This window comes from Dipodomys merriami, unplaced genomic scaffold, assembly GCF_024711535.1.
Source record: "Dipodomys merriami isolate MVZ:Mamm:240054 unplaced genomic scaffold, mDipMer1.0.p SCAF_50, whole genome shotgun sequence".
NCBI classification, from domain to species: domain Eukaryota; kingdom Metazoa; phylum Chordata; class Mammalia; order Rodentia; family Heteromyidae; genus Dipodomys; species Dipodomys merriami.
In genome coordinates, this window is record NW_027206069.1 from 6,643,554 (window position 1) to 6,671,510 (window position 27,957).

The following is a 27,957-nucleotide window of genomic DNA, read 5'->3' on the forward strand; positions in this document are numbered from 1 at the left end:
TGTGGGCCTAAATAAAAATTTTTGAACTGTTGACTCTTCAAAATTATTTTGTTAACATTTACCAAAATATTGTATGTTTTCTTTTTTTGTCTTAAGATTCTGAATTCAGAGCTTCTGCTTACTAGGCAGGCACTTTACTGCTTAGCTAATAAGGCTTCTATCCATTTTTGTGCTGATTGGCTATTTATTTCCCAAACTTAGACCTTATACTCTTCACTCAGCTTTTCCCATTATGGCTGGCAGTCTTCTGCTTGAATCATGCCTCAGTTTCGTGTGCGTGCGCATGCATGTGCGTGCATATGCACATGCACCTACATATTTTCCTGGTTAATTGGAGATAAGAGTCTGGAGGATTTATGTAGACTTGCTTTGAACCTGAACCACAATTATCAGATCTTTGCCTCCTGAGTAGTTAGGATTATAGATGTGAGCCACTGGTGTCTGGATTGTGCTAGATATGTTTGAGATAGAATTTGTTCCTTCTAGGACATGTGCCTACACCACAACTGCCTATTTTAGGTTTTCTATTGTTAGTGAGATGACAGACACTCAACACCATGTCTGGCTGGTTTTCACTGTGGTGGAGGCTTGTGGATTTTTCTGCCTGGGCTTCGCCTAGAATCATGATCCTCCCAATCTTAGCTTCCTGTGTACTTGGTATGCACCACTGGTGCCTGACTGTGTCTGTTCTTTAAATATTACAGCCAGGAAATGGTGGTTCATATGTGGAATCCTAGCTACGGGAGGCTGAGATCTGAAGATCTTAGTTTAAAGCCAGTCTGGGTAGAAAAGCCCCCAATTAACCACCAGAAAACCATGAGTAGAACTGTGACTCAAAGTGGTACAGCTCTAGCCTTGAGTGAAAAAGCTCAGGGACAGCACTCAGGCCTGGAGTTTAAGTGTACAATAGGCAAAAATAAATAAGTAAGTAAATGCATATTTAATGTTACAGTACAACTTTATAAACCAGTCTGTTTATAAGTTTACAATAGCTATAAAACTGGGACAAAAAGGGCTGGGAAGGTGGCTCAGTGGTAGAGCGCTTGCCTTGCATGAATGAGGCCCTGGGTTCGATTCCTCAGCACCACATAAGTAGGAAAAAAAAAGGCAGAAGTGGTGCTGTGGCTCAAGTGGTAGAGTGCTAGCCTTGAGCTGAAGAGCTGAGGGATAGTGCCCAGGCCCAGAGTTCAGGCCCACAAGTGGACCCCCCCCAAAAACAAAACAAAACAAAACTGGGACAAAAAGTTTGGGCCTGATGTGAAAGAGAATTTTGTTGGGGCTGGGAAGGTGGCTCAGTGGTAGAGCGCTTGCCTTGCATGCTCGAGGCCCTGGGTTCGATTCCTCAGTACCACATAAGCAAAAAGAAAAAAGCTGGAAGTGGCGCTGTGGCTCAAGTGGTAGAGTGCTAGCCTTGAGCTGAAGAGCTGAGGGACAGCGCCCAGGCCCCGAGTTCAGGCCCCACGACTGGACCCAAAAAAAAAAAAAAAAAAAAAGAATTTTGTTAAATTTTGTTTCTTAGTTGATTGTCTAATGTTGATTGATTGTCATATCGCAAAGATTTAGTCATTGCCTTTGTACACTTTAAAACACTTTGATATATTTTTAATCATTTGATGAAGCTAGTAAATGTTCATTGCATAAAATTCAAACAGCAAAGAAGTATATTCAATATGAAGTAATAGTCCTGAATCCTATCTCTTCTACTGGTAGCAATATAGTATGCGATCCTCAGATCTCAGCCTCCTGAGTAGCTAGGATTACAGGCGTGAGCCACCAGCGCCTGGCTGTGTGGTTTTTTTTTTTTGTTTTTGTTTTTTTTTTGCCTTTGTTTGCTATGTACTTGACACATGGGGATACAGTCATATCTTTGAAAAGTTAACAGATTCCTGTAATTTGAAAATGAACTTTATTTTTTCTTCTTTAGTGTCTCAATGAAATTTTGGAGTCAGCAGATGCACCTTTAGAAGTCACGGAAGGATTCATTCAGTCAATTTCTCTGTCAGTTCCATGGGGCTCCTTACTACAGGATAATTGTGCACTTGAAGTGAAAGGGTTAGAAATGGTCTTTCGACCTAGACCTCGCCTAGGTATGTGTGTTAGATGTTTCTGCTTTAATTATTCTTCTTTTATCTTTCAGCGATTGAGAAAGTAACTTAATTTCAAAAATGTTAGTGCTTGATGTATTACTTTGTATTGTATTTGTGAGATTTTCAGATGATAAAATACTGGTACTTGGCTATATGTAAGTGACTTTGTATTTGAAATATTCCAAGTATTGTGCCCTAAAACAAGGAAGAGTACTTGAAGATTGATGGAGAAATGTTGAAAGGATACAGCAGTGGTCTGTTGGCCAAGTCTGGGACAATGGGAGTGTTAAATAAAAGGATAATAAGTGATTATCATACATTAAAGTTTTAGAAGTTAAGTTCAAACTGATTAGAGATAAATAAGTATATAAGGGGTGCAGGAAGAAGGAAATACTCTTTACAATAGTTATTTACTTATAAATGCAGAAAATTAAAAAGAATAGAATTGGTAAATGGAGAAAGTATATAGATTTGCAACAATGAAAATAACAATTTTAACTGGGTGTCAGTGACTTACCTGTAATCCGAGCTACTCAGGAGGTTGAGATCTGAAGATTTGTGGTATGAATCCAACCTGGGCATGAAAATTCATGAGACTTATCTCCAATTAACCACAAAAAGAAAAAGAAAAAGAAAAAAAAGCTGAAAAAAAGAGAGAGGCTGTGGTAGAGTGCTAGCCTTGAGCACAAAAGCTCAGGGACAGTGCTTAGGCCCTGAGTTCAAGCTCCAGTAGAAGCACTCCACCCCAAAAAGTATAAATTCATAGTTATACTTCTGTTTCTTGAAACTTAGAAGGTTAAATTATGCTTAATAGAGAGCTGGAGATGTGGCTCAGCCAGTGGTAGCGTGCTTGCCTAGCAAATTCAAGGCCCTGAGTTATAACCTTGGTACTGAGGAAAAAAAAGACATAAATTACAATTGGAAATACAGTGACCTGTGTTTTGAAAGTTGGTTATGAATGTCTTCTTTAATAATCTGATATTTAATTTAGAGGGCAAGTCTGTCTTTTTTTTTTTTTTTTTGCCAGTCCTGGGTCTTGGCACTGGCACTGTTCCTGAGCTGCTTTTGCTCAAGTCTAGTACTCTACTACTTGAACCACAGTGCCACTTCCAGCTTTTTCTGTTTGTGTGGTACTGGCGAATCGAGCCCAGGGCGTTACGCATGATAGGCAAGCACTCTACCACTAAGCCACATCCCCAGCCTGACAATTCTGTCTTTTAACCATGATGAATAGATACAACATTTTCCTTTAGAGAGTTAAACAAATACTTTTTCTTGAAAAATAGACCATTAAAAGGACTTTAAAATTTTCTTCTTTTGAGCCGGGCTCTGGTGGCTCACGCCTGTTATCCTAGCTACTTAGGAGGCTGAGATCTGAGGATCGCTGTTCAAAGCCAGCCCTGGCAGGAGAGACCGTGAGACTCCTATCTCCAATAAACCACCAGAAAAACCGGAAGTGGTGCTATAGCTTAAGCGGTAGAGTGCTCGCCTTGAGCTGAAGAGCTGAGGGACAGCGCCCAGGTCCAGAGTTCAAGCCCCATGGCCGACCAAAAAAAAAAAAAAAATTTTTTTTTCTTTTTTGGAAGGCAATAATTCTAGTAATCACTCAGCTTGTTTTGAATAATGTAAGGAAGTATGATGAAGTTTTCTCAGCAGAAAATATGGAAAGGATTGTTCATAGTTGATGTATTTCATCTTCCAAGAATGCTCTTCTATTTTGTCTACATTTAAATGATTTCCAAGCCTGGGTCATCTGCTACCTCTACCTTATTTCCTGTTCACCCCTGAGCTGGAAGAATGAACCTCTTCTCTTAGCTTTTATAATGTTTTCTGATGATACCAAAGAGTTGCTTGTTAATTCTTAGTCATATTCTGTTTCTTCTCCTAGATGGTCAGCTTTTTTTTTTTGCCAGTCCTGGGGCTTGAACTCAGGGCCTGGGCACTGTCCCTGTGCTGCTTTTTGCTCAAGACTAGCACTCTGCCACTTGAGCCACCGCATGACTTTCAGCTTTTTCTGTGTATGTGGTTCTGAGGAATCGAACACAGGGCCTCATGCATGCTAGGCAAGCGATCTACTGCTGAGTCACATTCCCTGCCCTAGATGGTCAGGTTTTTTTTTTTTTTTTTCCAGTCCTGGGTCTTGAACTCTGGGCCTGGGTGCTATCCCTGGGCTCTTCCGCTCACATCGAGTGCTCTACCACTTGAGTCACAGCCCCACTTCCAATTTTCTGGTGGTTAATTGATGATAAGAGTCTCACGGACTTTCCTGCCCGAGCTGGCTTTGAACTGTGATCCTCAGATCTCAGACTCCTGAGTAGCTAGGATTATAGGCATGAGCCACTGGTGCCTGGCTTAGATGGTCAGCTTTTAAGGCAGAATTCTTAATTTATTTTTTTATCCTCTACAGAAGAGTTAGCAAACTGGGGCCTGCAGGCGAAGTCAGACCCTGCATCTGTTTCTGTAAATAAAATGTTGCTTATTTGATATGCTCTCTGTGGAGATTGGTAGTTGGGCTATAGAAAAAAAATATAGATATATACATATATTTTTTTTGGTCTGGTCGTGGGGCCTGAACTCTGGGCCTGGGCACTGTCCCTCAGCTCTTCAGCTCAAGGCTAGCGTTCTACCACTTGAGCCACAGCACCACTTCCGGATTTTTTTCTTTTTGCTAATGTGGTGCTGAGGAATTGAACCCAGGGCCTCATGCGTGCAAGGCAAGCGCTCTACCACTGAGCCACCTTCCCAGCCCCTAGAAAATATTTCTTGCAAATGTCTAATGTATAATCTTTTACAGAAAAGCTTGTTGATTTCTGTCCTATAAAATTTAATGCCATGCACATGTAAAAATACTTACTCTTAGTCTGGCACCGGTGGCTGACACCTATAATCGTAGCTACTCAGGAGGCTGAGATCTGAGGATTGTGGCTCGAAGGCAGCCCAGGCAGGAAAGTCCTTGAGACTCTGATCCCCAATTAACCACCAGAAAACCGTAAGTGGCGCTCTGGCTCAAGTGGTAGAGTGCTAGCCTTGAGCTGACGAGATCAGGAATAGCACTCAGGCCCAGAGTTCAAGCCCTACGACTGACAAAGCAAAAACAAAAACAAAATAACAGCAACAAAAAACAAACCTGTTCTTGTTGAATGGATACCAGAATTAACATTTGATAAAAATAAAAACATGAAATAAGAGTACATGTTGTTGAACTTTTTCCTGTGGATTTTTTTTCCTCAGTCAAAAAATGGTATGATCTGAAGAGTAATTTCTAGAATATGGTTTTCCTAGGTAATACCATAAAGTTAAAAGGTTACTTGAACTATTAAGAAATGGCATTTTTGTAATCTTGAGAAATAACTTTGGATTACTGTTTATTTTCTGTAGCATCTGGTTCTGAGCCTATGTACTGGTCAAGTTTCATGACCAGCAGTATGCAATTGGCAAAAGAATGTCTTAGCCAGAAACTAACAGATGAACAAGGAGAAGGATCCCAGCCTTTTGAAGGACTTGAAAAGTTTGCTGAAACCATTGAAACAGGTTTGGCATTATTGGGCAGTTTTAAAATTTCTGATTTTATTCAGCAATTTAGTACAGTTATTTAATAAACCTTGTATAAGGTAGTCTGTTGGAGTTTTTTTTTTTTAATTAAAAAGACTTACTGTTCTCATTTTAAAACTTTGGAATTGAGGGCTGGGAATGTGGCTTAGTTGTAGAATGCTTGCCTAGCAGGCATGAAGCCCTGGGTTCAATTTCTTAGTACCACATAAACAAAAAAAGCCAGACATGGTGCTGTAGCTCAAGTGGTAGAGTGCTAGCCTTGAGCTGAAGAGCTGAGGGACAACCCAGATCCAGAGTTTAAGCCCCACAACTGACACCAAAAAAAAAAAAAAAAGCCTGGCACCAGTGGCTCACTCCTGTAATAATCCTAGCTACTCAGGAGGCTGAGATCTGAGGATTGTGGTTCAAAGCCAGCCTGGGCAGGAAGGTTCATGAGACTGTTATCTCCAGTAAGTCATCAGAAAACCGGAGATGGTAATGTGGCTCAAGTGGTAGAGGGCTAGCCTTGAGACAAAGAGCTGAGGGACAGCACCCAGGCCCAGAATTCAAGCCCCAGGACTGACAAATAAAAATAAAAAATTGATATTATTTTATATATTGTATTCAATTTAATTGCATGTTGATGTATTCTCAAGTTTCTCTGTTGAATTTATTGCTGTGGAACAACAGAATTAGAATTCAGCAGTGTTAGTAATTTTTCCCCAAGTGTCTGTTGAGATGAACTTGAGTAAATGTTCTGAAAGGAACAATATTTCTTTAAAAACTCAGAATTTGGTAATATTAAAGGAAAGAAATTCAATTGCTTTATTTTTTAAGTTCCTCTCAAGTTAATATTCATTTTTTTAACTAGAAGATTCTATTTTGGGCTGGGGATGTAGCTCAATTGGTAGAGTACTGCCTAGCATGAGGCCCCTGAGTTTGATCCCCAGCACCTAAAAAACAAAAACAGAATTTCTTATTTAGTATATGTATGGGTTGTTCATTGATGATTCTTTGTTTACTTTAGTACTAAGAAGAGTAAAAGTAACTTTTATAGACACTGTTTTGAGAATTGAACATGTGCCAGAAAATTCCAAAACTGGAACTGCACTTGAAATTCGAATAGAAAGGTAAGAATTTTTCTGTCTGAAAATAAATGTCTGTTCCAACTCTCATATTAGATTTCAGGATGCTTTTGGAGACCAGATATAATGATGATAAATTATTGTATAATTTCAGGTGAAACATTTTCCAAGTTATGATTTAGGTTTATTACTAAAAACTGAAAGTACTAGCTGTGTATAATTATATTTAATACATTTTGTTGAGTTCAAAGCAAGCAATTATCTCTCAGTTAATACTAAATAAAAATATTTAAGGTACTGCTTTTAGAGTTTTCATGTAAGCATTGTAATATTTGTTGGTTCATTAATGGGAATTTTTTTTCTTTTGCTTGACATGTTACTTTATTGCAAAAGGGTAAGGGCACTGTTTCTTTTTTAAGGATACTGTGAGGATTAATCTAAGGTCCATATGTACAGTGGAGATGTGTTTAAAAAGATAGAAACACTTTTTTTTTTTTTTTGTCGGTCGTGGGGCTTGAACTCTGGGCCTGGGCGCTGTCCCTCAGCTCTTCAGCTCAAGGCGAGCGCTCTACCACTTGAGCTACAGCGCCACTTCCGGTTTTCTGGTGATTTATTGGAGATAGGAGTCTCACAGTCTCTCCTGCCCGGGCTGGCTTTGAACCGTGATCCTCAGATCTCAGCCTCCTGAGTAGCTAGGATTACAGGCGTGAGCCACCAGCGCCCGGCACATTTTTTTTTTAGCTTTCTTTCTTTCTTGTCAGTCATGGGGCTTGAACTCTGGGCCTGGGTGCTGTCCCTGTGCTCTTCAGCTCAAGGCGAGTGCTCTACCACTTGAGCCACAGCGCCACTTCCGGTTTTCTGGTGGTTAATTGTAGATAAGAGTCTCATGGACTTTTCTGCCTTGGCTGGGTTTGAACCATGATCCTCAAATCTCAGCTTCCTGAGTAGCTAGGATTACAGGCATGAGCTACCAGTGTCCAGCCTCACTTTCTACGTATGCTCATCACTTGGAACCTTCTAAATAGCTTTGAAAACAGTGATTCATTTCCAGTTACCCACTTGAATGTAGAGTTGAGGTAGTAACTCGTACCTGTGTTGATGGTATATACTGCTAACTGAAATCTACAGGATTAGGCATAAACACTGAATTCATTGTATATGTAGATATTTGGGATCTTGACCAGGGTTGAAAAAGATACATTAAGCTTTCTTTCACAAAACACACCTATTAATAAAGTTACTGTTAACATAACTGCAGTTAAACACACTATATTTTTGAAGGTGAATTACCTTATTAAACATCTAACAGGGCTGGGAAGGTGGCTCAGTGGTAGAGCGCTTGCCTTGCATGCCTGAGGCCCTGGGTTCGATTCCTCAGCATCACATAAGCAAAAAGAAAAAAGCTGGAAGTGGCACTATGGCTCAAGTGGTAGAGTGCTAGCCTTGAGCTGAAGAGCTGAGAGACAGTGCCCAGGCCCAGAGTACAGGCCCCACGACTGGACCCCCTCCAAAAAAAATCTAACATCTAAATAACTAACATCTCATGCCTTTAGAAACCATATTCTTTACCTATTGTATCTGAGGATTAGTCACACAGGAATTAAAGCAATGTATTTATTATCAGACTTGTGACAAATAGTGTCTCACTGCTGTCAAGAGATGTTGTTTTTGTTTTTTGTTTTTGTTTTTGGTGTCAGTTGTGGGGCTTGAACTCTGAGCCTGGGCGCTGTCCGTGAGCTCTTCAGCTCAGGGCAAGCACTCTACCCACTTGAACCATAGCACCACTTTCAGTTTTCTTTTTTTTTTTTTTTTTTTTTTTGTCGGTCATGGGGCCTGAACTCTGGGCCTGGGCGCTGTTTCTCAGCTCTACAGCTGTAGACTAGCACTCTACCACTTGAGCCTCAGCCCCACTTCCAGCTTTTTCTGCTCATGTGGTGCTGAGGAATCGAACCCAGGGCCTCATGCATACAAGGCAAGCACTCTACCACTGAGCCACATTCTCAGCCCCCCACTTTCAGTTTTCTGGTGGTTTATTGGAGATAAGAGTCTCATGGACTTTCCTGCCTGGGCTGGCTTTAAACTGTGATCGTCAGATCTCAGCCTCCTTAGTAGCTAGGATTACAGGCGTGAGCCACTGGTGCCCAGTGATGTTTTGAGGCTGTGTGTGATGATATATATACATCATAGCACTTAGGAGATTAGAAGGAGGATCATGAAGTTGAGGCCAGTCCAGGCTATATTTGATACTGTCTCAAAAGGAAAAAAAAAAAAAAGAATGGAGAGGGAAGGGGAGAGAGGAGTGAAGAAAGTGGGAAAGGATGGATGTTTTGAAAGGAAATGGAGTTGTTTTCCTTATAGCTAACTTAGGGAGTTATTAATTTGTTCTCCAATTTATGAGCTTTATAAAACTGTCTTTCTCAGAATTAAGTACTTATTGAAGTGCAGTCCTTGCTGCTGTCCTACATTATAAACATTATTATCATAGACATAGTCTAAGAGAGAGTAGTGACATCTGAAAAATTCTTTGAACTAAATTTGGTCCTTTTTTTTTAATCATGCAAGTATGTTTTTATAGAGTTTTATACAAATTCTTTTTGTTTTTCTTTTTGTTTCAGAACTGTCTACTGTGATGAAACTGCTGATGAAACCTCAGGAATTAATGTACATCAGCCGACAGCTTTTGCTCACAAGTTACTTCAGCTCTCTGGAGTCTCTCTCTTTTGGGATGAGTTTTCTGCATCAGCAAAATCTTCCCCAGTGTGTTCAACTGCACCAGTGGTAAGAAAAGAAAACATATGACCAAAACATGATACAAATTTTGGTACAGATTAAATGAGGGCTTTAAGCTGAGGCAAGAGGATCAGGGGTTCCAGGTCAGCCTGAGCTATGTAGTGAGATTGTCTAAAGGGGAAAAATCAAGGGTTATTAAATTTTGCTAGGTATATACTATGTTTCTCATCTAGTTGGGAATAATAATAATAATTATATGTATATATATATATACATATATATATATACATATATATATATATATATACATATACATATATATATATATATATATATATATATATATATATATATATATATATATATATATATATATACATTTTTTTTTTTTACTGGTACTGGAGCTTGAACTCAGGCCTTGACGTTTTTGCTCGTGGTTGGCACTCTACCACATAACCTACCTGCTGGTTAATTGGAGGTAGAATCTCTTAGATTTGTCTCTGAACTTTGATCCTTAGATCTCAGCTTCCTGAGTAGCTAGGATTGCAGGTATGAGCTGAGCTACCTGGTGTCCTATGTATTCTATGTTTTCTATGTATTACTTTGATAGAGAAACCTTGGGTACTATGTCTTGGGCCAAAATGATGTGTTAATATTTAATATTCTTTGACAATAAAGGAAGAAATCAAGCAGTGTTAAAATTTACCTTACATAGCCAGGAGCTAAGGACTTATGCCTGTAATCTTTGCTACCCAAGAAGAGGCTGAGATAAGAGGATCATGGTTTGAAGCCTAGCTTAGACAGGAAAGTCTGTGAGAATCTTATCTGCAATTAACCACCTATCCTACTCCCCCCCCCAAAAAAAAAATGTAGCTATGGCTCAGGTGGTAGAGAGCTAGCCTGAAGCAAAACAGCTTGGGGATACTGGGCCCTAAGTTCAAGCCCTAGGATTGGGATGGGGGGAGGGGAAATTACCTTATATACTGCAAATTTATCTTATATTCAGTAATATCTTATATTCAGTAATATCTTGGGTCTTGAACTCAAGGCTTGGGTGCTGTCCCTGAGCTTTTTTGTTCAAGGTTTATACTTTACCACTTTGAGCCACAGCGCCATTTCCTTTAAAAATCTTTATATAATTATTGAACTCTGTTAATTCCTCTTTAAGTCAGGCATTCCATAATTTGCCTTGTTATTATATAAATCAAGTTTTCTTCTTCTTTTTTTTTTTTTTTTTGGAGTCAGAAACTTACTTTGTAGCCCAGGCTAGCCTTGAATGGAACATGCTGTGTAGCTCAGATTAACTTTGAACTTGTAATCCTTCTGCTTCAAATCTTACCAGTATTGTGAATACAGGTGTGTGCCACTATATCTAGCTAAGCTTTCTTGATTGTACACTGCCTGTTAGATTTTCTTATTGCTGTAGTTTGAGCAGATAATTGTACTTAAAAAAAAATCCCTTTCCATGATTTGCTTTTATTTCTATGATACTATGCTAACTTGGTATTATGTTTATTTTTTCCTTATTCCTATAAGGAACAATATAGTTTTGCATGTCAGTTATTTTGTTCTTGACATTTGTATTTTGCATTCTGATTTATTCACACTAAAGACTTATAAAACATTTACTTTCTTTTTGTATTGGTGTAGGAAACTGAGCCCAAGCTGTCACCTAGCTGGAACCCCAAAATTGTTTATGAACCACACCCACAACTAACTAGAAATTTACCAGAGATAGCACACTCTGACCCAGTACAGATTGGAAGTTTAGTCGGCAGGTTAGAGTTGAGTCTCACATGGAAACAGAATGAAGTACTTCCTGGAGCTAAGGTCAGTGTTTATTTTATTTTCTTTAGTAAAATTACAAGTGTTTAGTTTTTGCAGTGACTCACAGCTTTATTACTCTACCTGTAAAGAAGGTATCTGCTGCTTTTGAAGTCAGTGCTTTTATTCTCAGTTGGAGCTTGGGGTGTCTTAGGGTCACAAAATTCTAGTGAGGACAGATTTTATGAAGGGTTGCTTCCTCCACTCATTCTCCCTCCATTCCAACAACCTCAGATTTAAAAAAATGCTTCAAAAAAGTTAGGCATGCTTTCATTAGTTAGAATAACAAACCATTACATAACATTATTAACAATAATCATAAAGTTAAGTTTAAGAGGAAAAGAAATTTGAAAGGCAGAACTATAGAAGATACTATTTAAAATCAAATATATAAAACATTTATATGTATTTTGGGTTTAGTGACTTTATAGTTGTGTAATATTTAAGAAAAGGGATTAACCCTTTCATGTGTCTCCTAGTTTTTGAAGACACTGGTTTCTTAGTGAACAAGCACTAAATGCTTGTTTCTTTGTCAACAATATGGATGAGTCTGTTGGAATTCAGGGAGCTTGCATTCTAACAGTTAAAAAGTGATATGTAAGGGCTGGGAAGGTGGCTCAGTGGTAGAGCACTTGCCTTGTATGCCTGAAGCCCTGGGTTCGATTCCAGAGCACCACATAAGCAAAAAGAAAAAAGCCGGAAGTGGTGCTGTGGCTCAAGTGGTAGAGTGCTAGCCTTGAGCTGAAGATCTGAGGGACAGCGCCCAGGCCCAGAGTTCAGGCCCCACGACCGGACCCAAAAAAAAAAAAGGGATATGTAAGGTGTTACTTTCATACTTTGGGAACAAGCTATCTAATCTCTACAAAATGAGGTTTAAATTAAGAGTATTTGGGTTTATTCATTTATCTGTTTATCCACGTAGCTGTAGATGTTTGCTGAGTTAGGCTTTGTGTAAGTTCTTTGGATAGATGCAGAGATGAATGGATTACAGTCTCTGTAGTGAAAAATACCTGAGAGACACAAGACATCCTATGTTCCCTTAGCAAGTCTTGTGTCTCTTAGGGTGCCCTAAGACTTGCTATGGGACACAAGACTTGCTATGGGAACATAGGATATGGATCCACTAAAGACTTATGAATGTGCATGAAAAGATTTGCAGAGGATTGCCCCCAAAATCCTTCCTTAGGTTAGTACACTTGACTAGAATTGAAAGAGGAAGGTAATGCTTAATATAGTTCTACTACTGATTATTGCCCTACTGTTTCCTGTTCTGTACTGCCTGAAAGGATATGAAGTCCTATATTTGGACTTCAGTCTCTTTATGACATAAAGAAAGGGATTGTTAATGTACAGATAGATGTTTGTGTGTGTGAACACCACAGGGACTCCTAGGTCATGACATCATCCTTGGGAAACCAGCACAGCTTTCTCTTTAGGGAATACATTTGCCATTGTTTTAACCATAGCAATAACTTTATATTCTGTTTTGATTAAGTTTAGTCTTCAATATTTGTATGTTTTTGATTTTTCTGCAAACCCAAAGTTTTACATATTGTGTATTGATTTGTGAAAGCAATCTTTTGTGTTACTCTTAGAGTTCCAAATATCAGGTAACAAATGAGCAGTAGGAAATTTTTCACAGTGGTGTTGCATACTACTCAATATTTAATATTTAGAGATGCAGTAGCTTTATATAATGAGTATTTGTATACATTTTATTTGCATTTAATGAAAGTAGACACTAAATGGTAAGAGTAATGTTATAGCATTGGATTTTAATAACTTTTTGTTTTCTTTTTTGTCGGTCGTGGGACTTGAACTCTGGGTCTGGGCACTGTCCCTTAGCTCTTCAGTTCAAGACGAGTGCTCTACCATTTGAGCCAGAGTACCACTTCTGGCTTTTTTCTGCTTATGGGGTGCTGAGGAATCAAACCCAGGGCCTTATACATGCGAGGCAATCACTCTACCACTGAGCCAACTTCCCAGCCCCTTAATAACTTTTTTACAGTGTAGGAGAACGTGGCATTACTAAGGGTGCTGAAGTGTTAGATCTTCATCTCCAGTGTTCATTAAACTTGTTTTCCATGTGTGGGTTCAAATGCTGTGAATAAACTGGGCGGCATTGGCTCATGCCTGTAATCTTAGCTACTGAAGAGGCTGAGATCTGAGGCTTAGGGTTTAAAGCCAGCCCTGGCAGGAAAGTCTGTGTGACTCTTATCCCCAACTAACCACAAAATTCCAGAAGTTGGCTGTGGCTCAAGAAGTAGAGCACTAGCCTTGAGCAAAAGAGTTCATGGACAATGCCATGTCCCAAGTTCAAGCCCTAGTCCCTGCACCAAAAAAAAAAAAAAGTTGTGAATAGCAGGGCACAAGTTGTTTATGCTTATAATCTTAGCTACTTGGGAGGCTGATGTTTTAAGGACCATAGTTTAAGGCCAGTCTAGGCATACATGTGAAACCCCTTCAAGAGGATCACAGTCTCAATGAAGAATGTAGGCAGAAAGTGATACCCTTATCTCAAAAGTAATAATGCGTAAGAGGACTGGAGGCGGGGCTGGGAAGGTGGCTCAGTGGTAGAGCGCTTGCCTTGCATGCATGAGGCCCTGGGTTCTATTCCTCAGCACCACATAAGCAAAAAGAAAAAAGCCGGAAGTGGCGCTGTGGCTCAAGTGGTAGAGTGCTTGCCTTGAGCTGAAGAGCTGAGGGACAGTGCCCAGGCCCAGAGTTCAGGCCCCATGACCGAACCCCCCCCCCCAAAAAAAAAAGAGGACTGGAGGCATGATTCAGTAAGAACGTATGAGCCTTAGAGTTCAAACCTAAGAACTGCCAAAAAAGATACAACAAAATACTATGAAAGATTTCACATTTATTTTTTAAGAGTAGTATCCTCTGGATCACATGTTCAGTCTTAGCAGATGTTTTGGAAATGCGTTAGATATGAAATTAGGGAAACTGCCTGGATTAAATTTAGAGATGTTTTGCCTCAGTTTCTGTGTTTTTCTTTATTGGAATTTTTTCAGTTGTTACTTGCAATATTTTTGTTGTTGTTGTTGGTTGTGGGTATTGAACTCTGGGCCTGGGCACTGTCAGCTCTTCAGCTCAAGGCAAGCACTCTACCACTTGAGCCACAGTGCCACTTCCAGCTTTTACTGCTTATGTGGTGCTGAGGAATCAAACCCAGGTCCTCATGCATGCAAGGCTGAGCCACCTTCCCAGCCCAACTTAAAATCCTTTGTATTCCTAAAAGTATTTGGTCTTTGTATTCCAAATTCAGTAGTAAATTAAATATTGTATAAAAATTAGAAGTGAAACTTTTTTTTTTTTTTTTTTTTTTGCCAGTCCTGGGACTTGTACTCAGGGCCTGGGTACTATTCCTTAGCTTCTTTTGCTTAAGACTAGCATTTTACTACTTAAGTCACAGCACCACTTCCAGCCTTTTCTGATTCTGTGATACTGAGGAATTGAACCTGGAGTTTCATGCATGCTAGGCAAGCACTCTACCCCTAAGGTACATTCCCAGGCCTAGAAATGAAACTCTTGATCTTCTGTTGTAATGAGAATCAGTGATTCCAGTGAGAAATTATGCTTTCAAACCAAGAAATTTAAAAAATACAAAATATTTGTCATATAATCAGAAGCACATTTCCAGTCAATTTCATTTCCAGTTCCAATTGAGAACATAGCACAGGATGTCAGCAGTCAGTAAGGAACCTTAAACAGTATGAACCAGGCACTGGTGGCTCACACACAGTTAATTTATAACTGTTTTAGCAGGGAGTAAAGGCTTTGCATCTGGGTCAGTCTAGGTTAAAATCCCATCTCTGAATCTCTGTGGCCTAGTGCAAGTCAGCCTTTCTGAATCTTTATTTATCCATAAAACAAACAGTACTAAGAATTATTTGATTTGCCTGTTAACACCCATATATAGTATGCTATGCATATACTATATTATATACTTACATATTTTATAATATATGATATGATATAATATGTATAATGTATATTTTAAAAGTGGTGATTATTTGATTATTATAAGAGAATGAATTGTGTTCTTAAAGTACTACATGTTTTATTTTTGTTTCTAGAATTAGAAAGGCTTTTTTTTGCCTCTTGGGCAAAAGCCATTTTGTTATTTATTGTTGTTGCTTTTTGTTTTGAGATAGGGTCTCACCAGGCTGACCTTAAACTATGTAGCCCAGGCTTACCACAAACCCATGATCCTTCTGCTGCTGCCCCCTGAGAGTTGGGATTATAGGCTTGTGCCATTATACCTACCTCTACTAGTGTGTTTTATTAATTAAATTGCTTATCAATTAGAAAATTTTAAAAAGAGAATGGAAGTCTGAGTTAACATGCTAGAACTAAGGATGTGGATGGATGTGGATGAAAAGTAGGAGAGATATATTATTCAGTGCTGCTACCCTAGTATAGGGGTAGGAATTGGGAAGAGTGGATGGAGCTTTTGTTTCTAGGAAGGAGAGTGGACAAAGTGTTGCAACAAGAAGGCAGTCAACAATAAACACTTCTTCCAATCTTGCGCAGGAGAGCAAGTTGTGTCTGTGACTTCCACTCTTTGTGTGCATAGGAGCAGATTTTGTGCAGCTCACTAGAAATGTGAGAATTACACTGTTAGCTCTGGTTTTCATGAGCTTTTCTAGAGTGGAACCCATGGGACCCAGGGTAGTCTTAGGAAAGTTATTTTTTCTTGGTTTAAATTGAGTTACAGAGGTGTTGATCTTAGGTTTTTGAAAGTCAATGAATAGTCCTAATGCTAGTTAATATTTTTTCTTGAGGACATTTTTTAATTTTATTTTTGTTTTTCTATTTTGTAGTACTGAGTGTGAGCCCACAGCCTCTACCATGGGAGTCTTGCTTCCAGCCCTGTTTTATTTTATTTTTTAGATAGAATCTTGTGGGTCCTCTGCAGTCCCCCTCACCCCAGGCTACCCTTGGGCCTCAGTCGTTTTATCTATGCCTTTCACGTACCTGTGATTACAGGTGTATGGGCTATCATGCCTAGGTGATTTGTTGAGGTGTGGTCACATTGATTTTTACCAGGAGTGGTATTAACCATCATCTTTCTGATTGATCTTTGCCTCCTGAATAACTGGGATTATAGGATTGTATACCATGTTCAACCTGGCTATGTCTTAAGGCCTTCTCAGATACCAAATACTCAGAAGTCTTAGAAAGACAAAAATATAACAGTAGATTTGTTAACATGGAATTTCTCCAGAGGATTTTCTCTCTTGCAACAACCATTTGGTGGCTTTTCATTTAAATTGTGTGAATTAGTAGAGAGAGAGTATTGGGGGAAGGAGCGCAATACTAAAGGTAAGTTTCTTAGTGCTTAATAGTATATTAAGTATATTCATCCTAATTTTTTTTTTTAAGTTGGATGTTGATGGACAAATAGATTCCATTCATCTGTTCCTGTCGCCAAGACAGGTACACTTATTATTGGATATGTTAGCAGCTATTGCTGGACCAGGCAAGTATAATTATGTTGTTTTAATTTTGTTGTTGTTATTATTAATTACTATATTCTTGAACATTGTGTGTGTGTGTGTGTGTGTGTGTGTGTGTGTGTGTGTGTGTGTGTGTGTATGTGTGTGTGTATGTCTGTGTGTGTATCCATCCATGTTCTTTGAAGTTTTTTTTTTTTTCTTGCATGTCCTAGGGCTTGAACTTTGGGCCTGGGTGCTGTCCCTGAGCTTCATTTGCTCAAGGCTAGCGCTCTACCACCTGAGCCATAGCATCACTTCTGACTTTTTTGGGGGGGAGGGGAATGTAATTTATTGGAGATAAGAGTCTAATGGACTTTTCTGCCCAGGCTGGCTTTGAACTGCGATCCTCAGCTCTCAGACTCCTGAGTAGCTAGGATTACAGGTGCAAGCCAAGAGTGCTCAGCTGAAGTTTTTAAATTAAAATATGTGATATACGTGTAGGAAAGTTTATTTTTGGATATGTGAAATTAAGATATATTACAAATACGAGTCCCTAAAAGTTAATTAGGTTTTGGAATTGTGTTACTATAGAACAAGTTTGCATTCAATTATTTTGTCACATTTGTTTTCAATTTTTTTCTGGCCTGTTTCATTGTGGAGGATAGTACTTCATACAACTGAGGTAATATAATTCTTGAACATGGTCAGTAACACATACATTAACATTTTTTATGGTTCTATCAGACATAAGATCTTTTGATTCCTAGGTATTTGTTTAAAACACTTAGATTTGTGATTTTTGTACCGACTGGTTTTGCATTAACCCTTGGTATTGGGTAAATGGATTTGGGTTGGAATATACATAAACAACTAACTGTTTTGCTTTCCTTTTGTATACTTGTAGAAAATTCTAGCAAAATAGGATTAGCTAATAAAGATAGGAAAAACCGACCCATGCAGCAGGAAGATGAATATCGAATTCAGATGGAATTAAACCGCTATTATTTAAGAAAAGATTCCCTGTCTGTGGGTGTACCTTCAGAGCAAAGCTTTTATGAGACAGAAAATGCTCGTACACCTTCTAGCCGTGGTAAGCAACTCAAAACAGTTGACACCAGAATCATACATTATCACATAGACAAAACTAAACTTCATTTTGGCTCCTGTGAAAAACATTCATATTGCAAGAAAGTTTTTTACAATTCAGTCTAACCATAGCCTTGTGAGGAACCAGCAGATGGTTGCTGTAGTTCTTTTACTATATGGCTTTTGTCTTGTTTTTTTTTTAAAGCAATCAATTTGTAAAAATATAGATTTAACACAAAAGACGAATTGGGAATAATCATTTTCTCAAAATATGCTCACATAATGTTGTACAGTAAATAGATCCTTTTAAATAGGAAACTTTTCTTTGTTATTCTTCCCATCAGTTATTTGTAAATATAATCAACACTCAGTTTACATTTACAGGTGCTTGAGAATGTATAAACATTAATATCATAAATAGTAAGGATCAATTTAGTTGATTAAGTGATTAATAGATGGTTAAAGCCTACTCAAAAAAATTTGGCCATAACAAATCATTTGCATGAGTATCAAGCTCCAGAAAAAAGGAACTAGAATGTAAATAGAATTCAAAATAACATGTTTGGTTCTCTATCCCCACCAACTGTATATATATAAAACTAGAGATTGCAGTATATTTATCCTATTTATTTAATTTTTGGTGCTGGGAATTGTATCCAGAGCCCTTAGTACATTTTTAAAAATTTGAATTTTAACTTCTCAATTGTCATATGACACTTTAAGCATATATTGTATAATACTTCTTACCTAATTTTAAGAATTCAATAAAATTGTCATGAATAGGAGGACTCAGCCTTGGTTAACTTATCTTCTTTGCATTCACATAACTTCTGCCATTTAGAAATAACATAGAGTTTGAGGTATTACTGTATCTCAGGTTACCTGATGGAAGTTTATCTTGATGTCTATTATAAAGACTTGAATTGGTGGATGTATAATGATGAAGCCTCTTTCTCTCCAGATGAAGAAGTGTTCTTCTCCATGGCTGATATGGATATGTCCCACAGTCTTTCTTCTCTTCCACCTCTTGGGGACCCACCAAATATGGACCTAGAGTTATCATTAACTAGTACATATACAAATACCCCAGCAGGATCTCCATTAAGCACTACTGTGGTAAAGTATTATGTAATTATTTTTGTTCTTACAAAAGATTTTAACAGGTTTTGTTCTTCTAAAATGTTGCACTTTATTCAGGTGTTTAACAGCAGTCTTTTTATATAGCTTCAGCCTACTTGGGGAGAGTTCCTTGATCATCATAAAGATCAGTCAGTAAGAGGGTCAACATTCCCTTCTAACCTAGTCCATCCAGCATCTTTACAGAAGGCTGGTAAGTACAGGTGAAACTTGGTAGTATTCACTAGAACTTTGGAAAATTTAAAAATTAAAACAAAGCTCTTTAAGTAGCAGTATCCTCCTATCCTCCCCCAACCCCCCCCCCCCCCTGCTTTTTTTTATCCTTTTGTGCTGAAGATTGAACCAGGGCCTTACACACTATGCACCCTTGCTCTACTCTTTTGGAGTGGTGGGAAGTTAATAGAATTTTTCTTTAGATCTAGGCCATTTATCAAAATTTAGAATGAAAATGAACTTCAACATTTCACTGTGAAATACCTTATAGTAGTTGCTTGCTGTGTACTTTATTTAAACACTTAGATATTCTTAATAAAGATGCATACTATAAGTTTCATATTATTGCAATTTTAAAATCTTTAAAATCTTTAAAGTCAATTTCAAAATTTAAAATTTACTGTTCAATTTTTACTTTTTACATAGTACTGGGGATAGAACTAAGAGCCCTAAACATGCCAGGCAAGTGCTCTATGACCAAGCTATACTCTCAGTCCCCTGACTTTTTGTTGTTAGTGTTTTGATCAGTCGTGGGGCCTGAACTCTGGGCCTGAGCGCTGTCCCTCAGCTCTTCAGCTCAAGGCTAGCGTTCTACCTCTTGAGCCACAGTGCCACTTCCGGCTTTTTCTGCTTATGTGGTGCTGAGGAATTGAACCCAGGGCCTCATGCATGCAGGGCATGCATGAGCCACCTTCCCAGCCCTGTTGTTTTTTTTTTTGGTGCCAGTCCTAGGGCTTGAACTCAGTGCTTATGTGCTATCCCTGAGCTTCTTTTGCTCATGGCTAGCTCTCTACAACTTAAGCCACAGTACTACTTTTAGATTTTGGTAGTTGAATGGAGATACGAGTCTCACAGACTTTCCTGCCTGTACTGGCTTCAAACTGTGATACATCACAGCCTCCTGAGTAGCTAGGATTACAGTGCAGCCACCAATTCCTGGCTAAATTTTTTTTATGAAGTTTTATTAATGCAAAAGATTTGTTCATGTGTTTACTATTGTAGTGCTCTCTTGAACATCAAGATGATGGATATTAGATGACAAGATAACTTTTATATTAGATTAATATTATTATGTTGTGTGATCAAACTTTTTTTGTTGTTGTTTTGAGTTTTCTGTTTTGTTTGTATTGTTCTGCCAGTGCTGGGCATGAACGTAGGACATTGAGCTCTCACGTTTTTTGCTCACAACTAGTGTCTTTTTTTTTTTTTTTAATGTGACTTTTTTTTTTTTGGTTGATCATGGGGCCTGAGCTCTGGGTCTGGACACTGTCCCTCAGCTCTTTAGCTCAAGGTGAGTGCTCTACCACTTGAGCTACAGCGCCACTTCCGGCTTTTTCTGCTTATGTGGTACTGAGGAATCGAACCCAGGGCCTCATACATGTGAGGCAAGCACTCTACCACTGAGCCACCTTCCCAGTCCACAGCTAGTGCTCTTGATCCATGATTCCACTTGAGCCATTATTTCACGTCTAGCTTTTGGCTAGTTAATTGGAGATAAGTGATTCATGGACTTGTCTGCTTAGGTTGGTTTTGAACTACAACCCTCAGATCTTAGCCTCCTAAGAAGCTAGTATTATAAGTGTGAACAACTGATACCTGGCTGATCAACTGTTTTTTTAAAACTAATACATGAATAAATGCTGTAGAATTTTGATAGATGTGTTGTCCATTGCTCTTAAATTTTACATCTGTAATTTCAACACATGTGTTTCAGCTCTCCCTTCTAGATCTGTTTCAGTGGATGAATCCAGGCCTGAGCTTATTTTTCGACTCACTGTTGGAACCTTTTCAGTCTCTGTGCTTCACATTGATCCTTTATCTCCACCTGAAACATCACTGAACCTCAATCCATTGACACCTATGGCCATAGCTTTCTTCACTTGTATAGAAAAGATTGATCCAGCAAGATTTTCAACAGAAGATTTTAAGTCTTTGCGAGCAGTATTTTCAGAAGCTTGCTTGCATGATCACCTGAGGTTAGTTCTCTTATATTAATGAAAGAACCAGATGAATTTTTTATCTACCTATTTGTTTTTACAATTTACATTTTATTTGTAAATAAATGGAATGAAAAAAGTTTTTCTTGTGATAATACAAAGATAATTATTGTGGAATTTTTCATTTAGGTTATGTGATACCAAGAACAATGCAAATACAAGATTGAAATAATTTATTAGTATTTTCTAAATGTTTGTAGCTCCCTACCAAGATTGTTTGACTTTGGTTATTTTTGAGATAGGGTCTTAAGTTTTTACCCTGCCCAACTTGGACCATCATCTTTCTACTTCATTTTCCTGTGTAGCTGGGGATGACAGGCAGGTATCACCATACTACGCTATATATATGTATATATTTCAATGAATGTCTTGCTGACTTTTGTTGTGGGCTGACCTCAGAGTATAGTTCTCTCAATCTTAACCTACAAAGTAGCTGGGTTATAAGCATGAGCCACATACCTTACTCAACTTTTTTTTTTTCTTTTTTGTTTGTCATGGTATCTGAACTCTGGGCCTGGGTGCTGTCCCTGAGCTCTTCAGCTCCAGGCTGGTGCTCTACCACTTGAATTACAGTGCCACTTCCGGCTTTTTCTGCTCATGTGGTGCTGAGGAATCAAACCCAGGACCTCATGCATGCAAGGCTAGCACTCTACCACTGAGCCACCTTCCCAGCCCTACTTATTTATTTATTTATTTATTTTTGGTCGGTTGTGGGGCTTGAACTCTGGGCCTGGGCGCTGTCCCTCAGCTCTTCAGCTCAAGGCAAGTGCTCTACCACTTGAGCTACAGCGCCACTTCCGGTTTTCTAGTGGTTTAGTGGAGATCGGAGTCTCATGGTCTCTCCTGCCCAGGCTGGCTTTGAACCGTGATCCTCAGATCTCAGCCTCCTGAGTAGCTAGGATTACAGGAGTGAACCACTGGTGCCTGGCTTTAATTTTTTTTGAAGTATTAAAATAAATGTTGCAAGCTGGGCAGGTGGCTCAGTGGTAGAGTGCTTGCCTTGCATGCATGAGGCCCTGGGCTCGATTCTTCACCACCACATAAGCAGAAAAAGCTGGAAGTGGCACCGTGGCTCAAAGTGGTAGAGGGCTAACCTTGAGCTGAAGAGCTGAGGGACAGTGCCCAGGCCCAGAGTTCAGGCCCACAACCGACAAAAAACAACAACAACACCCTCCCCCCCCCCAAAAAAAAAACCCAATAAAGTAAATATTGCAAAATATGCAATGTAGGTGTCTTACCACTAGTCTTCACTGAAATTTTAAAGCTTTTTTTTTTGGGTCCGGTCATGGGGCCTGAACTCTGGGCCTGGGCGCTGTCCCTCAGCTCTTCAGCTCAAGGCTAGCGCTCTACCACTTGAGCCACAGCGTCACTTCCGGCTTTTTTCTTTTTTGCTTATGTGGTGCTGAGGAATCGAACCCAGGGCCTCATGTATGCAAGGCAAGCGCTCTACCACTGAGCCACCTTCCCAGCCCCTTTAAAGCCATTTTTCTTCCCCCATTTTTGCCCATTTTTCATATCAAACAGTATAGCAAAAATCACAGAAATTTGAAAATTGGAAGTTGAAGTTTTAAAATTTCTTTTTGTATTTTAGACAAGGCTTTATTATGTAACCTAGACTGACGGTGGACTTGTGATACCTTTGTCAGCCTCTTAAGTACCTAGGATTCCAGGCTTATGTTGCCATTCCCATTTTATAGAATGGAAAAGTTTTGTCTGCTATTTACACTTGAAAATGTAGAAGGAAGGGCTGTGTTAGGGAATAAATATATTCTGCAAATATTCCCATCAACAGAACTGATTTCTTTAGGTCAGGAATTGGATATTTGAAGCCATCTTTCTGGTTCTATCCTAAGGATTAATACTTATTGCTAATATGTTGAACTTGTTGAAATAAGTGGGTATTGACATTGGTGCTGTATTCTCTGGCTACTTATATTTGTTTAATCTGTATGTATGTGAGTATTCTTAAATGCTTCATTTTTATAATAGATTTATAGGTACTGGCATCAAAGTCTCCTATGAACAAAGACAGAGATCTGCTTCCCGCTATTTTAGTACTGACATGTCCATTGGGCAAATGGAGTTTCTGGAGTGTCTGTTTCCCACTGATTCTCGTTCATTTCCTCCTCATTATACAGAGGTAAATGCCTATACTTCATTTGGAATTATTTTTAGATCTGTCTAGCATTCTAAGAATTGTATGATCAGCAATGATTTTCTTTAAAAATGGAAGTTCATACAGTTCAAACCCTAATAATCAGGTCCTTGTGCTTGCTACATAGGCCTTCTGTCACTTAAGTCATGCCCCTAGCCTATTACTATTTTTTAATCTTTTATTTTGTTGAAACAACTATGAAAGTATGGCATTCAGGAACATTATATGAATCTAGCAAAATTTTAATTTTGCATTGATGTGTTTCAGATTGACAGATTACAAACGTCTTCATTTCACTCATTTTTCAAAGTACTCTTAATATCTGAAAAATTGTATTATTAAAGCAAATACTTATGAATTCTTGCTTTGTGGTAAGCACTGTTTAAGACAAGAGAAGTGGTTATGTTTTTTTTTAAACCATTAATCTGATTTTATTTCCTAAAGTATGACGGAGAAATGCTTTTTTTTTTGATCATTTCAGTAATATTATTTTATGCAACCAGAGGTAGTAGACATTTAAAATTGTCAAAATAAAAAAAAATTAAATAAAAAAAATTGTCAAAATAACACTAGTATTACTTGTTCTTACATATATTTTTAAAACCTTTTCTTTGGGGGGATGTGGGGCATCAATTTGTTTGAGTCCTTACTTAGATTCCACAGAGATCCAAAGCATCACAGAGGCTAGCTAACTAAGGTAAATTTACACTGGTACTAAGTGATCACAATGAAACTTGAAAGTCAGAACACCCCTCCATGTCAGAAAGAAAGCTTCATGTGATTGATTATAGCTCATTGTCTTTGATTTAACTATCTTTATTTTTGTTAAGCTTCTAATGTTCCATTCCAAAGGAGGAACTGATGGCCCCCCTCCTCTGTGTCTTCAGCTTCATTATAAACATTCTGAGAATAGAGGACCCCAGGTAAGAGACCTTTTTGAGTGATTACCACCTGTATGACCTTTCTGATATATATTTGGTTGTGAGTTTTTATAGTATTGTTAATGAATGTATTAATACTTTTTTTTAAGGGTAATCAAGCAAGACTTAGTTCAGTTCCTCAGAAGGCTGAGTTAAAAATTAAATTAAGTCCAGTATGTTGTGAACTGGATATCAGTATTGTGGACAGGTTAAATTCCTTGCTTCAACCACAGAAACTTACTACAGTAGAGATGATGGCATCACACATGTATACATCATATAATAAGCATATTAGCTTGGTAAGTATTCAAAAAGTTGTAAATAACATTTGTAATTGGATAACAATTTTATGTATTAAAATAGCCTATAAAAACTGCATTATTTGTGATAATGAGAAAATGAGAACACCTTTATATCTTGGTAATAGTTATGTTTGGTAATTACCCTGAAATTTTATGCTGCCATTCTGAAATGTATTATGAAGATGGTATAACAACATGAAAAAGGCTCATCAAGAACTACTAAGTGAAAACATATTAATCCATGTAAACTTTTTTTTTTTTTTTGGTCAGTTGTGGGTTTTGAACTCTGGGTTCAAGGCTAACACTCTTACCACTTGAGCCACAGCGCCACTTCCAGTTTTCTTGTGGTTTATTGAAGAGAAGAGTCTCATGTACTTTCCTTCCTGGCTGGCTTTGAACTGTGATCCCCAGATCCCCAGCCTCCTGAGTACAGATGTGAGCCACTGGTGCCTGGCTCCATGTAAACTTTTGATGACAAATAAAATGGATGTGTAGAATAAGAATAAATGATGTTACAGTGGAATTAGAATTCTTTCTGAATTTGATAGTTACTTCATTTTTCAAAAATTTTGTTGATACATTAAATAAATTTCTGAACTTTGTAGCCCAAATAATAAAGGATATACTTTTGAAAATGGAGAAATAATCTATTGAATATTACATTCTGTCACTTTCACTTAGATATAGTACCTAGAATCCTTTCTAAGCAAATCAAGTATGTCAGATTTGCAAGATGTGGATTAGGAATTTGGTGTCTTTACGACTATAACTAAACAGACAACTTTAGTTAAAAAGAAAAGGAGTTAGGCATGAAGGTGCATACTGTTTCCTATGATAGTAATAATGGTCAAATTAACTAAAAGTCATTTGCATGGGACATTTTCTTCCACAATAATGTTTTTAGAATTTTTATTGTCAAAGTACGTTCCATTTGATTTCCAGTGAGAATAATACAAGTATATAGCTCCTTTTCTGATTCTTCATGAATTGCACTTGAAGCACCGTGCAAGTTTGGCTGTATCAGTACTGAAGTATACTTCATTGTATTCTGATCACACCTAGATCTAGTTCTACAGTCCATATCATTGACATAGTCCAGATCATACTCCCAGTGATGATCCTTAAATTCTTTTATCCCTGTCACTAGCACATATTTCTCATAGCTCTCATTTTCAAATCATACTTTTCATTATATGCTAGGCTTTTGGCACTAGTGTCACTCATATGGAAGTTTCCATAGAGGCTGTGGATGGCATCTTCCATAAATTCTAAAACTCCTGTGGCTATTTTAGCCTTCTTAGGCCACAGTAATGTGAACAGGTGATTTATACTTCTTCTGAACCCAGATGGGATAAAAATAAGTGACTCATGGAAGGTTTATTCCATAAAGAGTATATTCATTGCTTTCCATAGCATAGAATCACCACAGAAATCCATTAGCTTTTAGTGTCACTGTGAGGAGAAATTAATTTAACTGAAGGAAGTGCCTATGCTCACTTTGCTTTTCCCAAGAAAACCTGGCCATTTTTGTCAGCCATCCTCAAAATGAGGTTAACCAGTTCAGAGATTTCCTTGGTGATCCAATTTTGCCTTAAAGCTATATAGACCTATTTCCTTGAATTTGTACAGTAGTTCTCCTAGCTGACTTACCAGATTGTGCTATTTTCTTGGCTCCAGTTCAATTCCCATCAAGATGATGTTTTTGTTCCATTTCACATTTTCCAACACCTGGTAAATTATCTCAGATTCCTAAATATATCTTTGTGGAGAAGAATAACAGGTTGCATACATATTGTACCAAGTAGACTACTCTAAAACACACATACACATTTTAGTGAAAATAACAGGGAAGTTTATTAGGAAAAGAATGCACTTTCAATAGTCTGAAAGTGGGTCATATCATCTCTGGGACGAGAATGACCCACATTGAGTCTTTAAAGTAGTATATTGATAGATAAATCCTTCACATGTTGTATGCTACAGTAGTGTTTAACTTTATTGGATTTGTTGATTGCTAATGTGTATCTTGTTTCATTTGTTTAGTTTATAGTAGTGAGGGTGTATGTGTGTGTGTATATATGTGTATACTTCTATTGTCACTTTGCTTCAGTTTTGTCTTCATTTACTTTTAACTGTTGGCTGTAGTCTTAGACTTTCAGTGGTTTTATTATAAAGTTTTATTATACTAAATACTATAGACTAGTTTGTTTGAATTATATTTTAAAATGCATTATACTGAAGAGCAAAATAATTGAAAATATTGAAATGTTGAGTACTCCTGTCATTTGTTTATTTACTTAATGTTTTGGCATTTTTTAATGTTTTGTATTTTAGCACAAGGCTTTCACTGAAGTATTTCTAGATGATTCACATAACCCTGCAAATTGTCGGGTGTCAGTACAAGTTGCCACACCAGCGTTAAATCTTTCTGTTCGCTTTCCAATCCCTGATCTTCGGTCAGATCAAGAAAGAGGACCATGGTTTAAGAAGTCACTTCAGAAAGAGATCCTTCACTTAGCATTCACAGATCTGGAATTTAAGACGGAGTTTATAGGAGGATCAACCCCAGAACAAATTAAATTGGAACTTACCTTTAGAGAGCTAGCTGGTAAGAGGCTGCAAAAGTTTCTTTCCCTGTTTTCTCTTGAGTTTTATATCTCATTGGAGATACTTAAAATTGACATTTGCCAATTAAGACATCATGAATGGACCTTTAGGTATTAGGCATCTCTTACATGAAGCTCCTTATTTTGGAGGAAAGAAAGATGTGTACATACAGTATATAGTTATTTTGAATATAAGCAATTCTTATAGTAGTTGTTATAAAACACTCACCTAAGAAATGTAGTTATTACCTTTGTGTAATAATTACCTTTGTGCAGATTAGCTATATAAACTTCTTTTTTTTTTTTTGGAGTGCTGGGGATTGAACCCAGGGCCTTGCATATGTTAGCCTCCTAGCTGTATCTCCAGCAAATAAACTTTTATTTTATGAAAATTACTAACACTGTGGTAATTGCCATATTTACTATGTTATAATTTTGTACCTTATGCATTAAATGTGTTGATACTTTAGAACTTTAATTTGAATACAGGACAGCATCTTTAACATCTGCCTGTCCTTTCTATTTTTGTTCTTAGATAAGTGGGCAAGAATGAAAGAAACTAGAATTTACTCATACTTTACATTCTTAATTTAGAGGAAATTGTTCTTCTAGGAAAAGATCTTGTCTTTTTGCATTTGAAATAAATGCATTGCAGTGAATCAACCTATTTTATTAGGGTCATTCCAGGAAGAGAAAGGAGAACCCTCTATTCAGTTTTTCCATGTAATTGGTGGAGTGGATGGAGATACAGCATCGTCAGATGACTTTGATTGGCCACGGTGAGCAAATGTATAAGTGTATTGGGATCTTCTTTTATAAGGAAAATAGAGTCCTTTT

At 37.9% G+C, this 27,957-nt stretch overlaps 1 protein-coding gene and 1 pseudogene across 4 annotated transcripts in view; one reads left to right on the forward strand and one right to left on the reverse strand.

The window, feature by feature from the left end:
- Atg2b (autophagy related 2B) overlaps window positions 1-27,957 on the forward strand; it is a 76,679-nt gene that overhangs the window by 5,013 nt on the left and 43,709 nt on the right. For 2 of the 4 annotated variants that reach the window (XR_011367141.1, XM_069997629.1), the window contains exons 2-16: window positions 1,925-2,087; window positions 5,466-5,618; window positions 6,646-6,748; window positions 9,319-9,481; window positions 11,084-11,263; window positions 16,652-16,748; window positions 17,609-17,794; window positions 18,752-18,918; window positions 19,015-19,120; window positions 20,855-21,116; window positions 23,127-23,277; window positions 24,123-24,215; window positions 24,323-24,511; window positions 26,849-27,122; window positions 27,797-27,899. Coding sequence is in view for 3 of the 4 variants with exons in the window: in XM_069997629.1 (XP_069853730.1) it covers window positions 1,925-2,087; window positions 5,466-5,618; window positions 6,646-6,748; window positions 9,319-9,481; window positions 11,084-11,263; window positions 16,652-16,748; window positions 17,609-17,794; window positions 18,752-18,918; window positions 19,015-19,120; window positions 20,855-21,116; window positions 23,127-23,277; window positions 24,123-24,215; window positions 24,323-24,511; window positions 26,849-27,122; window positions 27,797-27,899 (2,390 nt within the window). In the remaining variant the exon portion in view is untranslated. The remainder of the gene's footprint in view (window positions 1-1,924; window positions 2,088-5,465; window positions 5,619-6,645; window positions 6,749-9,318; window positions 9,482-11,083; window positions 11,264-16,651; window positions 16,749-17,608; window positions 17,795-18,751; window positions 18,919-19,014; window positions 19,121-20,854; window positions 21,117-23,126; window positions 23,278-24,122; window positions 24,216-24,322; window positions 24,512-26,848; window positions 27,123-27,796; window positions 27,900-27,957) is intronic. The other 2 variants (XM_069997630.1, XM_069997631.1) reach the window with 2 other exon arrangements.
- On the reverse strand, window positions 25,371-26,441 carry LOC138810525 (divergent protein kinase domain 1A-like; annotated as a pseudogene).